Below are 16,145 nucleotides of genomic sequence, written 5' to 3'. Positions count from 1 at the left end.
CCTGCAGTCGGTGGGTTGCCGGTTCAATCCTCTGCCGTTGTGTCCTTGAGCAAAAGGCTGAAGTCCAGAACCACCAGTGAGAAAACGACCGATTGATTCTGGTTTCACTTCATATCAGTTTTTATTATAAGCCTAAAGTTCAGGATTCAGTTTATTAAAATAAAAGTTTATTTTAGGAAATTAACCATAAACCTGAAGACACGTTCAGAGTTTAACAGGGAAACAAAGACTGAGGTTCAGTTCAGTAATAAACTGACAGTACTGGACCGGTTCTGTTCAGGTTCTGGTGCTGCGGTCACATCCAGACGGTCCCTGCTGCTCTTCCTCCTCCTCTTCCTCCTCTTCCTCCTCCTCTTCCTCCCTCCGCCTATAAAGCCTCTGACGGACGGAGACAGGCACTTTCCACGTCAGTCAGTCAGACGGAACCGGACCGGACCCGCCCTCCTCTCTTCTCAGAACTTCAGCTGTCAGGTGAGTCCGGCCAGAACCCGGTTCCGGTTCCGGTCCACAGGTCCCGTTCCAGCCCGGCCTGGCGGCCGCTTCCTGGTTCTGCCTCGGATCGACCGCCTCCTGCAGGCTTTTATTTTGAAGGGCCGCCGTGTATTTAAGTGAACCTGCAGCTTGGAGACCTGTGGTGTCGGAGGGTTCTGGTTCTGGTTCAACTGGACCCGGTGCCGAGCGGATTCTGACTCTGAGCGGGCTGAAGGTCACAGAGCTGCAGAGACAAACAGCAGGGGGCGCAAAGTCCGGACCCTCCCACCGAGTCACGCCGAACAGATCCGAACCGATCCAAACACACTGAACACACACCGACCCAATTAATGCAAACCCAGCCGATCCGAACCGCTCAGGACGGGCCTGGAGCAAACAGAACCGGCTCACTGAACGGGTCAGAAAGCTGGTTCTGGATCAGGTCCAATAAAAGTTCACAGGTCCAATTATTCCGGTTTATTTTGGTGAACTTTAAATTAATCAGTAGGACGGAATCTCTGGTTCTGGTTCTGGTCCATTCAGACCGATCACACACAGTAGTGATGCTGAGGCCTCTGATTGGACGAGGGAGATCAGAACTCTGGAGGTGAGAGTTCAAAGTTCAGCTGCTGCAGATGTTGGGTCAGAAAGTTAGTTATTAGGAAAAACTGCAGCTCACTAACAGAGTGTGTGTGTGTGAGGATCAGAGTGTGTGTGGTCACACTGCTGCAGAACAGCTGAGCTCTTGAAGAGCACTTGAAACCACTGATGGCCTTTACAAAGTCCTCACGTTCATTCATTCAGTCAGCTCTGTGTGTGTGTGTGTGTGTGTGTGTGTGTGTGTGTGTGTGTGTGTGTGTGTGTGTGTGTGTGTGTGTGTGTGTGTGTGTGTGTGTGTGTGTGTGTGCTCTCAGATGCCTTCAAATGTCAGAAGTTACAGCCTGGTTCTGGTTCTGTTGGGTTTCTCACCTCGACCTCCTTAGAATGGTCTAGTTAAAGGTCAGCAGCTCCTCCTGCTGCAGAGTAAAAATATCTAAACACTCCCCGCTCATCCCATAAACACACACACACACACCCCGCCCCTCCTCTGTCTGTCTCCATGGTTCCTTCCTCTCTTTCGTTCAGTCCGTAAATGTCAGCCGGGCTCTGATTGGCTGCTTAGCGGGGTGGGCGGGGCTTCCGGGCACAGAGCGGAAACATGGCGCTGAACGGAATCCCTACTGCAGGTCCGACACACACACACACACACACACACACCTAACTGGACCGGGCCGTCTCTGACAGAACCAGTCAGTAACTCTGACCGGGTCCAACTGAGTTCAGGTCAAGACAAGGTCCAAGTCTGTTCAGGTCCCACATAGACTGGGCCGGATCTGGCCCATGTGCAGCCATAACCGGGCCAGGTGTGGACCGGTTCTGGACACCAACTGGCCCAGAAACCGGTTCACCTCTATCAAACCAGACCGGGCCTCTGGTGGCCCGTCATTCATTGAGGCATCTGGTCCAGATATAAATGCTATTTTTATCCCAGACAACTTAATGTTTGTAATATCAATAAAAACACATTATGTATATCAACACAATTATTTTATTACAACATTCTAATGTCAAACACAACATGTTGAAGAATCTGTTTCCATCTCCATGGTGCTCAGGATGGCAGCTGTTCAGATTCCCCTCTGAGCTTCACCGCTTAAATAAAGAATAAATAAATATCGATCCCCTTTGTCAGAAATATTATTTCAACCTGAACAATGAGGAACATCTGGGATCAATCTGGCTATAGGCCCAAGGCTAAACCAAAGAACAAAGATATGAAAAACTTACGGACTGAGTTCAGTTCGTCTTCAACCAGCTTTCGGCTCATGAGTCCGTTACTATGGAGACGGAGCTAAAGCCTGCAGTTTGTCCCGTCCGCCACCAGGAGGAGACAGCGGGCATCTCCATTTAAATATTCTTATATTTAGACGTTAGAATTATTAAGAACTAAAACAACAAAAAACATTTTTACATTCAATAAACATATAAAATTTAGATACACAAAAACAACGACTAGAGTAACAAGTCAAAAATATTATGAATTTTCAAATTTAAAAAAAATATAACTTAGTTTAAGAACTGATTTCCTAGAATGACTTGTAATCTCTGATGGAAGGCAGCTGCCAATATGAAATGAGAATTTAAACTTAAATTGGAAATGTTAGTGATATTGATGATATTGCTAAACCTGCCATACTATTATTTTGGTTAAAAGTCCTTTCACCTGGTAAATGTACAAATGTTCCTTAATATTTTCACCACTTTTGGACTTTTAGAAAATCAATTGTCGCATGAGTGACATAACTACTTGCATAACTGGGACATATTTGGCAACGACAGATCTGGCCCAGGTGTGGCCTGCCGTCACCAGCTTAACGTGATATATTGGCATCAGCTAGTCATCATGTAGCCCAGTGTTTCTCTCCTGCTCTGCATGTTTAGATGAGCCTTTATTCCAGAACAGCTGATTTAAATGATTGCAGGACCATCAGGAGCTGCAGAAACCTGTTAATTACCCAGAGATACAATCCAGGTGGCAGAAGGGAAACACCTAAAACGTGCAGGACAGGAGACCTGAGGACCAGGTGAGAAACACTGATGTAGCCGACAGTAGATCCAGCAGCATTAATCATCTCACTCCGTAAGTCTGGGGGAAAGAACTGTTCAGAGTTCTTTGGTTTGCTGCCATGACTGTAACAATACGCGGTTCTGCAGCAGCAGCGTCTCTGTCGACATAGCAGCGGCGCTTAGAGCTCATGTTGCGTTTAAAAGCGGCTCGGAAAAGCTCGTTACGACGGAATGTAGTGAATTAAAGGGCCAAACTTTATAAATATGTGATTTAAACTTTAGATTTGGGGTAAAATATCGAGTCTTCAAGTAAACAGGTTCAAGTCCCAAGTTACTGGTGTAAAAGTCCAAGTGAAGTCCGAGTCTTTTAACATTTTTCAAGTCTAAAGTCTTATTAACAACTCAAGTCCAAGTCATGTGACTTGAGTCCCCACCTCTGCCAGTAAGGTCCAGTTAGGTCCAGAACCGGGTCCAATATAATTCTTATAGACCAGAATCAGGTCCATAGAGTTCGGAACTGGCTCTGATGTGTGCTGATATTCCAGAACCAGGTCCAGTTAGGTCCAAATGGTCCAGAACCAGGTTCACTGTGTTCTGGTAGTCCAGAACTGCGTCCAGAGAGTCCAGAACTGGTTGCAATGAGTTCTGGTAGCCCAGAACTGGGTCAACCAGGTCCAGGTAATCCAGAACCGGGTCCAGGTGCGTTCAGCAGTGGACTGAGCTTCTGCTGGATTAAACCGGATCAGGTGTGAAGCTGACCCGGATTTGCAGTTCTGATCAGTGTCCCCCTTGTCTCCTTTGTCCCTCAGTCAGGATGTCCATCACCAAGATCCATGCCCGTGAGATTCTGGACTCCAGGGGGAACCCGACCGTGGAGGTGGACCTGTGGACGGCCAAAGGTGAGCAGCAGCTCTGAGGCACCTCAGGTGTCCCTCAGGGTCACTAACGTCCAACCGTGTCCAGGTCTCTTCAGGGCCGCCGTCCCCAGCGGTGCGTCCACCGGAGTCCACGAGGCCCTGGAGCTCCGCGACGGAGACAAGAGCCGCTACCTGGGCAAAGGTAGGAGGACACCTGGGAGGACAGGTGGGAACGTCCCAGTGTCCTGCTAACACCTGGGTTTGTCCACAGGGACACAGAAGGCTGTGGACCACGTCAACAAGGAGATCGCCCCCCAGCTGATCGAGAAGGTATCTGCCAGGGGTCAGGGGTCACCTGCTTTGGAGGGATTCTGTAGAGTCCATCTACCTGTCTGTCCTCATGTCCATCTACCCGTCTGTCCTCATGTCCTTCTGTCTTCCAGAAGTTCAGTGTTGTCGAGCAGGAGAAAATCGACAAGTTCATGCTGGAGTTGGACGGCACAGAGAACAAATGTAAGGACCGGTCCACTTGTCCACCTTGCCTGTCTCTGTCCTCATCTGTCTCTGTCCTGAGTGTCCATGTCTCTGTCTGCAGCTAAGTTTGGAGCCAACGCCATCCTGGGCGTGTCGCTGGCCGTCTGTAAGGCCGGAGCGGCGGAGAAGGGCGTCCCTCTCTACCGCCACATCGCCGACCTCGCTGGACACAAAGACGTCATCCTTCCTGTTCCTGTGAGTGGGAGGGGCTTACCGGGAGAGGGCGGGGTTTGATGGAAGGACGGGTTTAATATGAGTGGGCGGGGCTTACCAGGAGAGGGCGGGGTTTGATGGAAGGAGGGGTTTAATGAGTGGAAGGGGCTTTTACTTCATTTATATTATTTAGAAAGCTCCTGTCCAGTAAAGGCAGACTTCACCCAGACTGGACCAGTCTTGCTCGGACATCAGGAACCGTTTGTCCAGCTTGTCTCACCTGGTTCTGATGTCTCCTCAGGCCTTTAACGTGATCAACGGTGGAAGTCACGCTGGGAACAAGCTGGCCATGCAGGAGTTCATGATTCTACCTGTAGGAGCTTCAAACTTCCATGAGGCCATGAGGATTGGAGCCGAGGTACCATGACCTATGACCTGCGGCGCTGCTTCCTGGGCTTCACTGCGTTCACCAGTCATGTCTGTCTCTTTGAGTTCAGGTCTACCATAACCTGAAGAACGTCATCAAAGCCAAATACGGCAAAGACGCCACCAACGTAGGAGATGAGGGAGGCTTCGCCCCCAACATCCTGGAGAACAACGAGGGTGAGCTCCAGCTGCCGGTTCTGAAGGTACTTTGGACTGACCGTGGTTCTAGCAGAGCTCTGATTGGCTGTGTCTCTGCAGCCCTGGAGCTGCTGAAGACGGCCATTGAAAAGGCCGGCTACCCCGATAAGATCATCATCGGCATGGATGTGGCCGCCTCCGAGTTCTTCCGCAACGGAAAGTACGACCTGGACTTCAAGTCCCCCGACGACCCGTCCAGACACATCAGTGGAGAGCAGCTGGGAGACCTGTACCGCAGCTTCATCAAGGGCTACCCAGGTAAGGACACGCCTGGAGCCGCCTGGAGCCTCATGGAGGCACCTGGAGGCACCTGGAGCCTCATGGAGGCACCTGGAGGCACCTGGAGCCGCCTGGAGGCAGCGACTGCAGGAAACAAATCCTGATCATTTAAAAGTCTGAATGAGATTCAGTTTGTTACAAACACAGCTGGACTCAACGGTTCTCTGCCAGGTTCTCTGGTAGAACCCTACCGGGTCTTTGGACTTAAGTAAGAACAAGTACAGCTATGACTGAATGTGTCACTTAAAGAGATTCTCTCTAAATGAACCAACCTTGGCATGTATGTAGAAAGCAGAGCAGTGCAGTAGCGTTAGTCTACCAGAAGGGGGCAGCAGAACCTTCCTTGTACTAAAGTTCTGGTCTCTGTTGGTTTCCAGTTCAGTCCATTGAAGATCCATTTGACCAGGATGACTGGGAGCAATGGGCTAAGTTCACTGCCTCTGTGGACATCCAGGTGAGATCTAGGGGGACAGGTGTTTCTGATGAACAACATGGCTGCCCTGACTCACCTGTCCATCTGTCTCGACCAATCAGATTGTAGGAGATGATCTGACGGTGACCAATCCAAAGAGGATCCAGCAGGCGGTGGAGAAGAAGGCCTGCAACTGTCTGCTGCTCAAAGTCAACCAGATCGGCTCCGTCACCGAGTCCATCCAGGCGTAAGACACCTGGACACCTGTCCTCTGGACACCTGTCTGTCTCTTTATCCACTTGTGCCTTTCTGACATAGTATCTTTATCTCCCCGTCCCTCCTGTCCCCCCTGTCCCTCCTATCCTCCTGTCCCCCCCTGTCCTCCTGTCCTCCTGTCCCCCAGGTGTAAGCTGGCTCAGACCAGTGGTTGGGGTGTGATGGTCAGCCATCGTTCTGGAGAGACGGAGGACACCTTCATCTCTGACCTGGTGGTTGGACTCTGCACTGGACAGGTTGGTTGGGTGTTGGGCCACCGGCCGGCCGGATGAGAACCAACAGAACTGTGTCCTCTGCTGCCTCCTGCTGGTTGTTTCACTAACTCCCTCTGTTTCTCAGATTAAGACTGGCGCCCCCTGCAGGTCAGAGCGTCTGGCCAAGTACAACCAGCTGATGAGGTGAGCACTTCCTGATTCCTCCAAAATAAAAGTATTTGTTCCAGAATGACCAACCGTCTGCTTCCTGCAGGATCGAGGAGGAACTGGGAGAAAAAGCCAAGTTTGCTGGGAAGGACTTCCGCCACCCAAAGATCAACTGAGCCGCCTCGCCATCGCCATGACAACGGGCTGGGATCCCTGAAGCCCCTCCCCCTCACAGTGGGGGGCCGTTAGCCCCGCCCTCACAGTGGTTACTCCATAAAGAGTGTTTTCTATCAAAACTCAGAGAAACAGAAACAAATAAAAAAAAATAAAGTTTTTGAGTCTGGCTTCATTACTGATGGTGACCCAGCCTGCCCCCTGCTGGCAGCTCAGGAGCAACGCAAAGTTTAACACTAAAGACTCAGTGAACATAAAATCAGCTTTCTGTGACCCAGCCTGCCCCCTGCTGGGCGCTACAAGAACGTCACAAAGTTCAGATCAGCTGATTTCAGCCTGATGGGAAACTCAACTCAACAGGAGGCTATTCATTACACACACACACACTGCGTTGTGACGTCAATGCTGATTGGCTGAGGAGTTTGTGCTGCAGGCAGCTTGTTGCCTGGCGATGACCAGCAGCCGAATCGAGTCCCAGGAGCGACAGGACCATGAGGAAGAGGAGGAGGAGGAAGAGTTTGATGTGCTCCAGAACCATTACTGGACCCGCTCCTGGCCTGACCCAGACCCTCAGGATGGTTCAGGTAACCCTGTGTGCTGGTCGGGATCATCTGGCCCTGTGAGGACAAGGAGACCGGTTCTGATCCGGTCCTTCTCCATCAGAATCAGCAGCAGGTTCTGGCCTGGTTCTGTTGCTGCTGTGGCCTGTAGTGATGGATGACCTGCTGTCCTCTGGCAGTGTGTGTGTGTGTGTTTTATGTGGACCTGATGACGTCAGAGGCTGAATGGGGGGCGGGGCTTCGTCTGACGGGACAAAGGCCACGGGGGTCATTAAACACAGACGTCTGAGGCTCCGCCCCCTTCCACATGAAATACTTCCTGACAACAACATGGTCTCCAAGGCAACAGTTGAAGGAAAGGTCAGGGGTTACGGATCAGTAGCAAGGAGCAGTGTCATGGAGAGATCAGCGATCTGATTGGCTGAGAAGACGAAGATGATGATTCTTCATCCTGGACGCCTGAGAGGAGACGGATCAGCTGGTCCCTCAGAGGTCAGAGGTCAGGTTGGCTCCTCAGAGCAGAGACTTCATGGTCTCATTACCTCCAGCCTTGAGCTCCGTCCCACAGCACCATGCTGCCTCCACCAGAGTCGGCCCAGCATGGTTCTGGTTCTGGCCCAGATGGTTCTGGACGTTCATGAATCTCTGGACATTGTTTCCTCTCCATGTCTCCATCACTGACCCGTGTGTGTGTGTGTGTGTGTGTGTGTGTGTGTGTGTGTGTGAGGCAGCGTTGCCGGGGCGACGCCATGAAGACCTCGGTGACCCAAAGAATGTGTGACATCACGGCGCCGAGTCGTATAAAAACAGAACTCTGAGGTTGTTCTGCAGACCCGGCCGGGCTCGTCAGGACCGACCAGAACCAGAACCAGGATCAGGATCAGGACCAGAATCTGCTCCTTTTGGACCCGACTGCTGGCAGTAAGTTCTGGTGCTTTCAGGTTCAAACGGTGATAAAATCTGATGTAGTTTGATTCAGTTTGTAATTTAATAATAAAAATAATTAGAGAAGAAAATTTAATAAATAATTTTACTTTGTAATAAACAATAACTGATATAATTAGGTTTATTACGTAATAATAGTTATTTTTACTAATAAATAAATTCTGATAATTTATAATAATTTTATAATTGTAACTGTTAATCCTTTAGTAATGTGGTGGAAACGGATGTAGTTAAATAGTTTTGTAATTTCTAAATAATATATAGTCATTACTACAAATGAACAAATAATGATTATTAATAATCCATAGTTTAATAATGATAAATATTTTACCTGTTAAATCTAAGTTAATGAGGATGTAACTGAATAAGTCACTGATTCTTTTTCTAAACATTTAACATGTTTCATCAGTAAAACTAAATATTTTCTGGCTCGACCATAAAAACATGAATTCAGGATCATTTTGGATCATTAATGATTCTCATCCTCTTCCAGGAAATATGAATTAGTTTCAAACTGAATCTGAAAATATAATTTAATCTGAAGCGTTTTGCTAAGGGGGAAAGGTCAGGGGTCACGGATCAGTGGCTCACAGGAAGTAGACGAGCATCACTTCCTGTTTGAGCTCTCAGTGAAACAGGAGCCAAGTTTAAACACTGATGAAGTTTTTCTGTCTTACCTTTAATGTTAAACTCCAGAACTGGTTCCTGTTTCACATCTTTGATTCTGAATATTTAAAAACTCTCAGATGTTTATTTTAAATTCATAATAAATAAGTTTCATTAATAATCTAATAAAAACTCGTCTAGTTTCCATTTTGGTAACAAACATTGAAAAATGTTGAACTTTCTGATGATTTTTTTCAGGTTTTAATTTATATTTGTCTGTAAATAAAGATGGCCGCCGCCTCCTCTGCTCTGGTGGGCCTCCTGCTCCTGCTCCTGGTTTCCATGGAAACGAGTTCTTCACCTCAGAACGATGAGCAGCAGGTGTGTCCTTCATCCTCAGGGTGTGGCTCTGCCAGCTGATTGATCGGTCTGGTCATGTGACTGATGTTACTTGCGTGTTTGTCCAGGTGTTTCTCTCTCTGTTCGGCTCTCACCTCGCCTCCCTCATCGAGGCCACGCCCCCACCTGATGACATCACAGAGGGCTCTGCCTCCTCGCCAACCTCCCCTCCTCCGCTGGTGCGGCAGGCCCTGAGTCGCCACGGTAACGTAAGCGGATTGGCCAGCAGACAGGAAGCGGTGTCCCGGCTCTTCCTGGACTTCCTGCGGCAGCGGGTGAAGACGAGGAGGCGGAGCCACAAGGCCATGGCAGGAGGAAGAGGATGCTTCGGGATGAAGCTGGACCGGATCGGCTCCATCAGCGGCCTGGGCTGCTAGAGACGGTTACCATAGAAACACCGCTGCTTCTCACAACTGAAGATGACCCTGCATGACCTCTGACCTCCAGGCAGAGACTTCATGCTGGACGATACTAACCAGAGCTGACTGAGCTCAGGACGATGCTAACGCTAGTGACCTTTGACCTGCCGGCTGCCTGCAGCCAGCAGAGCAGTGTGTGTGACCTGTAGGTGTGTGTAGGTGTGTGTGTGACCTGTAGGTGTGTGTGTGTGACCTGTAGGTGTGTGTAGGTGTGTGTAGGTGTGTGTGTAGGTGTGTGTGTGACCTGTAGGTGTGTGTAGGTGTGTGTAGGTGTGTGTTAGCACTGACAAAGCATTAAACTGAGGCTGATCTCCGTTCTCTGCCTCTTTCCTCATGATACCATCACTTCTGTTCGATTTGGTTCTGTTGGTTCGGTTCTGTTCTGTGACACCAGTCCCTCCTGCAGTAAATCAGTCCCACAGCATCATGCTGCCACCACCATACTTCACAGCTAGGATGATCCAAGCTTCCCCTCTGTCTGTCATCTCATCAGAGTAACGGTTTCTTCCTGCCAGCCTGAGGAAATCAGATGAACTGGTCTAGAAATGATCTCTGGTAGGAAGTTAATCCAGATCAGTTTAGTCTGGTTTAATCTCACAGTAAACCTCTAATACACATTTAAAATCAAACTGATCTCATTAATAAAAGAGTTTCTTATCATCAATCTGACATAAATGTGAATAATTATAATTATTATCAGAGAAGCTGGAAAACAGAGATAAATGAACTAGTTTTACTCCCATAATCACAATATTTACACCTTCAGTTAATATCATACTATATTGATCTAATTATCAGAAAATTCACTAAATTAATAGTTATTAATCACACTGATGTAACTTCATGATTCATTCAGTCCAGAACCAGGACCAATTTCTGGGTCAGCTGCTGAAAAACCGATTCTAACTCAGAACCGTGGAAAGGTTCTGATCCTGCAGTATCAGAACCATGATGCCTTCATGGTTCTGGACGGCCCATCTGGTCCTGTTAGAGCTGCTGTTCCTCAGGGTTGACTACATTAGGTCCACCTGGGTTGTTAATAAATATTTAAATTAAGGTCTAAATTTGAAAAGGAATTCTTCCAACATGACTGAATGTTCGTGTCTTAGTTTTTGTATTTTCCTGCTGACAGGAACAGTTCGTTTCATTCCGGTAGGCCTAATGAACGCAGTTCCTCTCCTGCCACCAGGGGGCAGCAGAGACCCCGCGGCGCTCCGACCAGTGTCACGTGACCGGGTCGGTTCCTCGGAGTTCAGTTAGCAGCAGCTAACAGCTAGCGCCGATTCCTCGGAGGTTACCTACGGAGGGGAACCAGACCCGACCCGAGCCGAGCCGTTCACCACTCCCGCCCCACAGCCTCCAGCCTGCGCTGCTGCTCTCTCTGACCAGGTTCTGACCCGGTTCCGACCCGCTCCTGTCCGGCTCCGGTAGTTACGGTGGGAACATGTCTGCAGTTCAGCGGATGAAGGTGGCCAACGAGCGGCACAGCAAGACGATCACACAGCGGGGACACGTCCAGAAAACCTCGGTGGGTTCCGACATGGAGTAATTACTGATTTATTCTGGATTTGGCTGTTAATGGAGCGGAAACACGTCCATATATGGTGCGTCGCTCCGCTCTGTCAGTCAGCGGGGCTACAGCAGGAAGTGACCAGACTCCTCTCACAACCTTTAGGATTTTAGATGGTTTTCCTTTTTAATAAGAGTCATAAACTGTAAAAACCGGATTTAAGCTGATAATCTCAGTGGATCAGAACCTAGGTTCGGCTCGGCTTACAGTTCGGGGTTCGGCTCTTTGTCTGTCAGAGCTAATTTAAATGTTACATAACAGCAGCAGGTTGTAAACTTCCCTGTGGATCCCTGGAGCCACCGCCCCCTCCATGGTGGATTCCTAGGAAGTTTGTTGATATTCCCGGTCAGGAGGTTCTGATGTTCTGGGTCCAGTGGACCCGGTTAGGAGGAAACTCCTCAGTGAGCCCACAGCACCACTCCACCACCTCCTTGTTCCTCCTCCAGCTGTCGGAGCTGATGACGGGTCGGGTTCACCTTCAGTCATGGTCCAGTTTGAAGCTCTGGTTCTGGTAACTTAAATAAACTCCATCTGATTAGCATATGAATATTAATAACAATGCTGCTCCTCTGGGCTGTGGGAAGGATGCTATGCTAGCTTAGCTTGAGGTGTTTGATTCCACCAGCTGGTTTGTGGATGACAGGAAGTGAAGCTGCTGAGTTTTATGGCAGCAGTAGAGCTGCAGGAGGACATGATGACAAAAACAATAATATTGGTGATTATTGGTAACAATGATGAACCCGACCCAGGCCCCGGGGCCCGACTGGTTCTTCATCACCTGGAAAGCAAGTTGACAGCCGACTGGATGTAACGTCAGTAGATGGTTCTCCTCTGGAAATGGTTCAGGTTGGGTTCTGGACCCAGGAGGTACCAGGTGGTACCAGGTGGTACCGGGCCTCAGCAGGAAGTGCAGCGTTGAGTCTCTGCGGTTCTCATGCTGACTGCTTTGCGTTGCAGAGGCCGGTGAACGAGGACAAGTCTCCGGTGGGCCCCTGGCTGCTGGCGCTCTTCGTCTTCGTGGTTTGTGGATCAGGTGAGTTTCCTCTGCAGAACCGTGACCTTTGGTGACCTTGACCTTTGGTGCTAGCATGTCTTATCAGGAAGCTCCACCTGACCTCATTGGGCCCTTTGTCGGACCTGTAGTCACTGGCAGGTTCTGGTTCTGTTTAATCTGAGCCTGGACCCGGCAGGACGGAGCAGTTCTGGTGTTTCTCCTCTGGTAGTCGGTCCAAACCCAACTGCACCCCTCGGGAAGGTTCTGGTTCCTGGTTACAAGCTAAATGGAGTGGAGATTCTGATGGGTCGTGTCCGGTCCTGACGGGTTCTGATGGGTTCGGTCATGACAGGTTCTGGTTCTGACCTTCCCTCATGGTCCTCCTTTGTGGTGTCACCATGGCTGATTGGCTGTAGTGAACCAGATTGGATTGGACCAGACCCAACAGAACTCTACCAGAACCTGGAGTGAGCAGAAACCATCAGAGCCTCCCACTGCTTCCCTCTCAGGTTCTGGGTTCGGTTCTGGATGCGTTGAAGTTCTGCAGAACTCCCAGGGCCAGTTAGACCAGTAGAGCATTTGTCTACTGGGCCGTTGCCGTGGTTACGACCCGTTGCCGTGGTCACGGCCTGTTATCTCCACTCAGGAGGCAGAAACCACTGCAGAGAAACAGGAAGTAAAAAATCTCACAGTCACTTATCTTCACACTGAGACAGGAAGTAGAACAGGAAGCTGCTCTTCCTCTTCCTCTTCCTCACCGCCTCCAGTATCTGGACCAGAACCTTCATCAGGACCAGACTCCCTGCTTCTGCTCTCCTCATCCTCTTCCTCATCCTCGTCTTCCTCCTGCTAACATCCACCTCTCTGTGTCTTTCAGCCATCTTCCAGATCATCCAGAGCATCCGACAGGGCATGTGATGACCTCTGACCCAGAGCCAAGCCTGCCTTCATCACCCCACCCTACACACACACACACACACACACACACACACACACACACACACACACACGGGCCTTTCTGACTTTGTGGGGATTGTAAATTATTGGTCCCCATAAACCTGAACTCTGAAGTCTGGGCTGGACACTGGGTCACTGTGAAGACGTGTCCCCACCGTGAATACGTGTCCTTACCGTGAAGCTGTGAACCTGACGGGAACATGTGTCTCCAGATGTTTCCCCTGATCAGAGACGTGTCCTCACAGTGAAGAAGCATTCCAGTTGTGGACACATGTCCTCAGTGTAAGGACATGTGTCCACAGCTGTCCTGCTGATGTGTCCTTGTATCCCTGATTGTCCTCATGTTGCTGAGTTAGAGCCCTGGTCCCTACGGAGGCAGAAAGACCAGAACACACACACACACACGTTCCTGTGGAGTTAAACTCATTTCTCTTCCTTCTGTTACTACAGAATATTGTTTTTTATTATTATTATTATTATTTTCTGCACTGCTGCTGGTGATGAACCGATGGAGTTACTGGTATCTGATGAAGTCTTAACTGTTTTCCTTCCAGTCGTCCGGCTGCCTGCTGCTGATTTAAAGGGAGATTCTGTTGTTTCTGAACCCAGAGAAGCTTTGATTGGTCCCTCAGAGTTCAGAGTCACCATTGGTGATAATTATTTAAAGATATTTATGAAGAGTGCAGTCCCTGAAAGCCATAACGCTGATGTTTCAGCAGAGGATCAGAAAAACGGGGCCAGTTGTTTACCGCTCTCTGTTAAGCTGTGACCGTTAACACTCCCTCTGTATTTCACAATAAAAGCACAGCACGCTCTGTCTGCTGGCATAATGTGACTCAACCGTAACAGAAGCTGATTGCTGGTTGAGTCGGTTTCCGTGGCGATAAGCAGGATTTCTCTTTAATGCTCTGGAAACAGCAGCTTTAGCTCTGCCTCCATCTCTGATCTGCAGGAAGTGAATTTTACTGTAAAACTGATGACAACAAGCTCCCTGCTGCAGCTGTGTTTATGTCCCCCCCCTGCTGGACGATTTCTCCACTTTTATACAAAATAAAACTTCAGATATTTTTCTCTATGCGGCTCTGAGTCTCATCTTACATTCATTGCGCTGCTTAGATCAGTGGGTGGAGTTCAGACCGGTCCAATGGCGGGTTCTGGTCAGGATCAGGGTGAAGGAGATGCTAGCTCTGTTAGCATCCTGAGGCTGGGCTGTGAAAAACCTGGGACATAAAAGGTGAAAACCTTACTTTAAATGGTCCAGTTTCACCGGTCTGTTGAAAGATTCTAAAACTTCATGGTTTATCACAAAAATCTTTAAATATAATTTATCTGATTTAAATCAGATCATGTAAAATGATCTGATTTAAATCTTGTGAGGATTTAAACTTAATTTCTATAGCGCTGTTTTACTGTGAACGTCTCAGTTATAGACTATAACTGAGACTTCATGGAGCTCCATGAGCATGCATGGAGCGACAGTAGAGAGGAAAACCTCCCTTTAACAGGAAGAAACCTCCAGCGGAACCAGAACCGGGCTCAGTACAGACGGCCTACTGGAGGTTTCAATGGGCTGAAATCCAGAGCAGAGAACAGTTAGTGCAGTAAAAGCTTCTTCTGTTACTTTGATTAGGATAGAGACCTGATCATGTCCGCCATGGTTTACTGCAGTGGTGTCCACAGTGGGTCCTGGAGAACACCCGCATCCTGTATGTTTTAGTACCTGGTTTAACACACCTGGATCCAAAGATGGCTCATTAAAAGAGCACTGCCTGCTGAGGATGTTGTTACTTCCACCAGGGAAGAACTAAAACGTGCAGGATGCCGGGCCTCATGGACCCACTTTGGACACCCCTGGGCTACAGGAAGTGAACATCAGACCCAAAGTAAACGCCCAGATCCATCTGTCATTTACAGCATAGAGATTAAATCAGCTGGAGCTCCCTCTGCTGGTTAGTTGCACCAATGCAGGCCACAGTTTGTGATGGAGAATTAACAAACTGCACTATTCAGTATTTATTATATACTCCTTTTAATGCTCCATAAACAGAGCAACGCTGTGCATGAAGTCAGTTCAAACAAACTCTTCATAATTAGAAGAAGCGTTTTGTAACTTCATGTCTAAGCTGACCAATAGAAAAGCACCATATGGGTTCTACTACATTGATAGTAACCACACAGGCACACGCACTAGAAGGAAACAAACGCACCCAATGTAACACTTTCATTCTATTGGCTGAGACGGTTGCCAGGTCATGATACTTTTTGTTTTGAGTGAGAGCAGAAAAAAATGTGCAAGTATCCCTGTTCTGGGTTGCTAAATAAGTGTAAGTAAGTAAGTTTTCTCTGGACTTTCTAAATATGCTCTAAATTTGTCAAAGTACAGAGCACTCCACAGTTTCTAAGTAATAATAACTAAATGTTCCTGTTCTTGAAGAATTTTTTCTCGATTCTAACTTCGTTCTAATTCCTTTTCGGGGTTGGAATAATAGGAGTTTCTCTGCATAATAATCTAAAAATTAATCTAATATTGATCTAAATAGTGAGTACTCTACAGTTTCTAAAATATAAGCTAAAGAGTGGCTAATAAACTAATAAACTAGAGTCTCTGGATTCCATGTTTGTTCTAATTCCTTTTCCGGGTTAAATGGAGAGTACTCCACAGTTTCTAACAAAATAAAACAAAAAAGAGGACACAATAGGGCAAATGGCAACATTCAGAGAAAACAATGGGTAAAACAAAGACATGAGTGAAGGCGGTGACATCACAGGGCCATGAAACCATGTTGCTCAGCCTCCCGGCAGAAGTCCAATAAGGTGTTATCTAGGATTGTCCTTGGGAGCGCTCAGCTCCACAGCTGCATGGATAACAGGAAGGGTTGAGGTGGGAAGAGCACTGTGTTTACATATCTTCAAGGAGATTGGAAATATGCAGCCCTTCCAAGGCCA

General features: G+C 48.3%; 3 protein-coding genes across 3 annotated transcripts; all 3 read left to right on the top strand.

Moving 5' to 3' along the window:
- The first annotated feature begins 333 nt into the window (after positions 1-333).
- Positions 334-6,910, top strand: eno3 (enolase 3, (beta, muscle)). The gene is made up of 14 exons (XM_014969062.2): positions 334-471; positions 3,888-3,977; positions 4,042-4,137; positions 4,207-4,265; positions 4,379-4,448; positions 4,531-4,664; positions 4,924-5,040; positions 5,120-5,225; positions 5,307-5,504; positions 5,903-5,979; positions 6,060-6,184; positions 6,341-6,449; positions 6,553-6,611; positions 6,682-6,910. Exons 2-14 carry the CDS (start codon positions 3,893-3,895, stop codon positions 6,749-6,751), a joined length of 1,305 nt encoding a protein of 434 aa, XP_014824548.2. The 5' UTR covers positions 334-471; positions 3,888-3,892; the 3' UTR covers positions 6,752-6,910.
- A 2,153-nt stretch (positions 6,911-9,063) lies between these two features.
- nppcl2 (natriuretic peptide C-like 2) lies at positions 9,064-9,861 on the top strand. The gene is made up of 2 exons (XM_014969072.2): positions 9,064-9,241; positions 9,328-9,861. The coding sequence occupies exons 1-2, from the start codon at positions 9,149-9,151 to the stop codon at positions 9,634-9,636; spliced, it is 402 nt and encodes a 133-aa protein (XP_014824558.2). The 5' UTR covers positions 9,064-9,148; the 3' UTR covers positions 9,637-9,861.
- A 1,025-nt stretch (positions 9,862-10,886) lies between these two features.
- Positions 10,887-14,274, top strand: LOC106904647 (stress-associated endoplasmic reticulum protein 1). Its single transcript, XM_014969073.2, has 3 exons — positions 10,887-11,206; positions 12,206-12,281; positions 13,120-14,274. The coding sequence occupies exons 1-3, from the start codon at positions 11,123-11,125 to the stop codon at positions 13,158-13,160; spliced, it is 201 nt and encodes a 66-aa protein (XP_014824559.1). The 5' UTR covers positions 10,887-11,122; the 3' UTR covers positions 13,161-14,274.
- The last annotated feature ends 1,871 nt before the right edge of the window (positions 14,275-16,145 follow it).

The sequence above is a fragment of the Poecilia mexicana genome, unplaced genomic scaffold (assembly GCF_051168715.1).
Source record: "Poecilia mexicana isolate PSO_F unplaced genomic scaffold, ASM5116871v1 scaffold_18, whole genome shotgun sequence".
Classification (NCBI taxonomy): domain Eukaryota; kingdom Metazoa; phylum Chordata; class Actinopteri; order Cyprinodontiformes; family Poeciliidae; genus Poecilia; species Poecilia mexicana.
The sequence above is the reverse complement of the archived record's forward strand: the minus strand, read 5'-3'. Positions and strand labels throughout refer to the sequence as shown.

Excerpts from the sequence above, each read along its gene's own strand:
- eno3 (XM_014969062.2), top strand. The coding sequence starts at position 3,893 with ATGTCCATCACCAAGATCCATGCCCGTGAGATTCTGGACTCCAGGGGG. Across the intron at positions 3,978-4,041 it reads GGACCTGTGGACGGCCAAAG|GTCTCTTCAGGGCCGCCGTC; the intron begins GTGAGCAGCAGC and ends AACCGTGTCCAG. Across the intron at positions 5,226-5,306 it reads CATCCTGGAGAACAACGAGG|CCCTGGAGCTGCTGAAGACG; the intron begins GTGAGCTCCAGC and ends GTGTCTCTGCAG.
- nppcl2 (XM_014969072.2), top strand. The coding sequence starts at position 9,149 with ATGGCCGCCGCCTCCTCTGCTCTGGTGGGCCTCCTGCTCCTGCTCCTG. Across the intron at positions 9,242-9,327 it reads CTCAGAACGATGAGCAGCAG|GTGTTTCTCTCTCTGTTCGG; the intron begins GTGTGTCCTTCA and ends GTGTTTGTCCAG.
- LOC106904647 (XM_014969073.2), top strand. The coding sequence starts at position 11,123 with ATGTCTGCAGTTCAGCGGATGAAGGTGGCCAACGAGCGGCACAGCAAG. Across the intron at positions 11,207-12,205 it reads GACACGTCCAGAAAACCTCG|AGGCCGGTGAACGAGGACAA; the intron begins GTGGGTTCCGAC and ends TTTGCGTTGCAG. Across the intron at positions 12,282-13,119 it reads CTTCGTGGTTTGTGGATCAG|CCATCTTCCAGATCATCCAG; the intron begins GTGAGTTTCCTC and ends TGTGTCTTTCAG.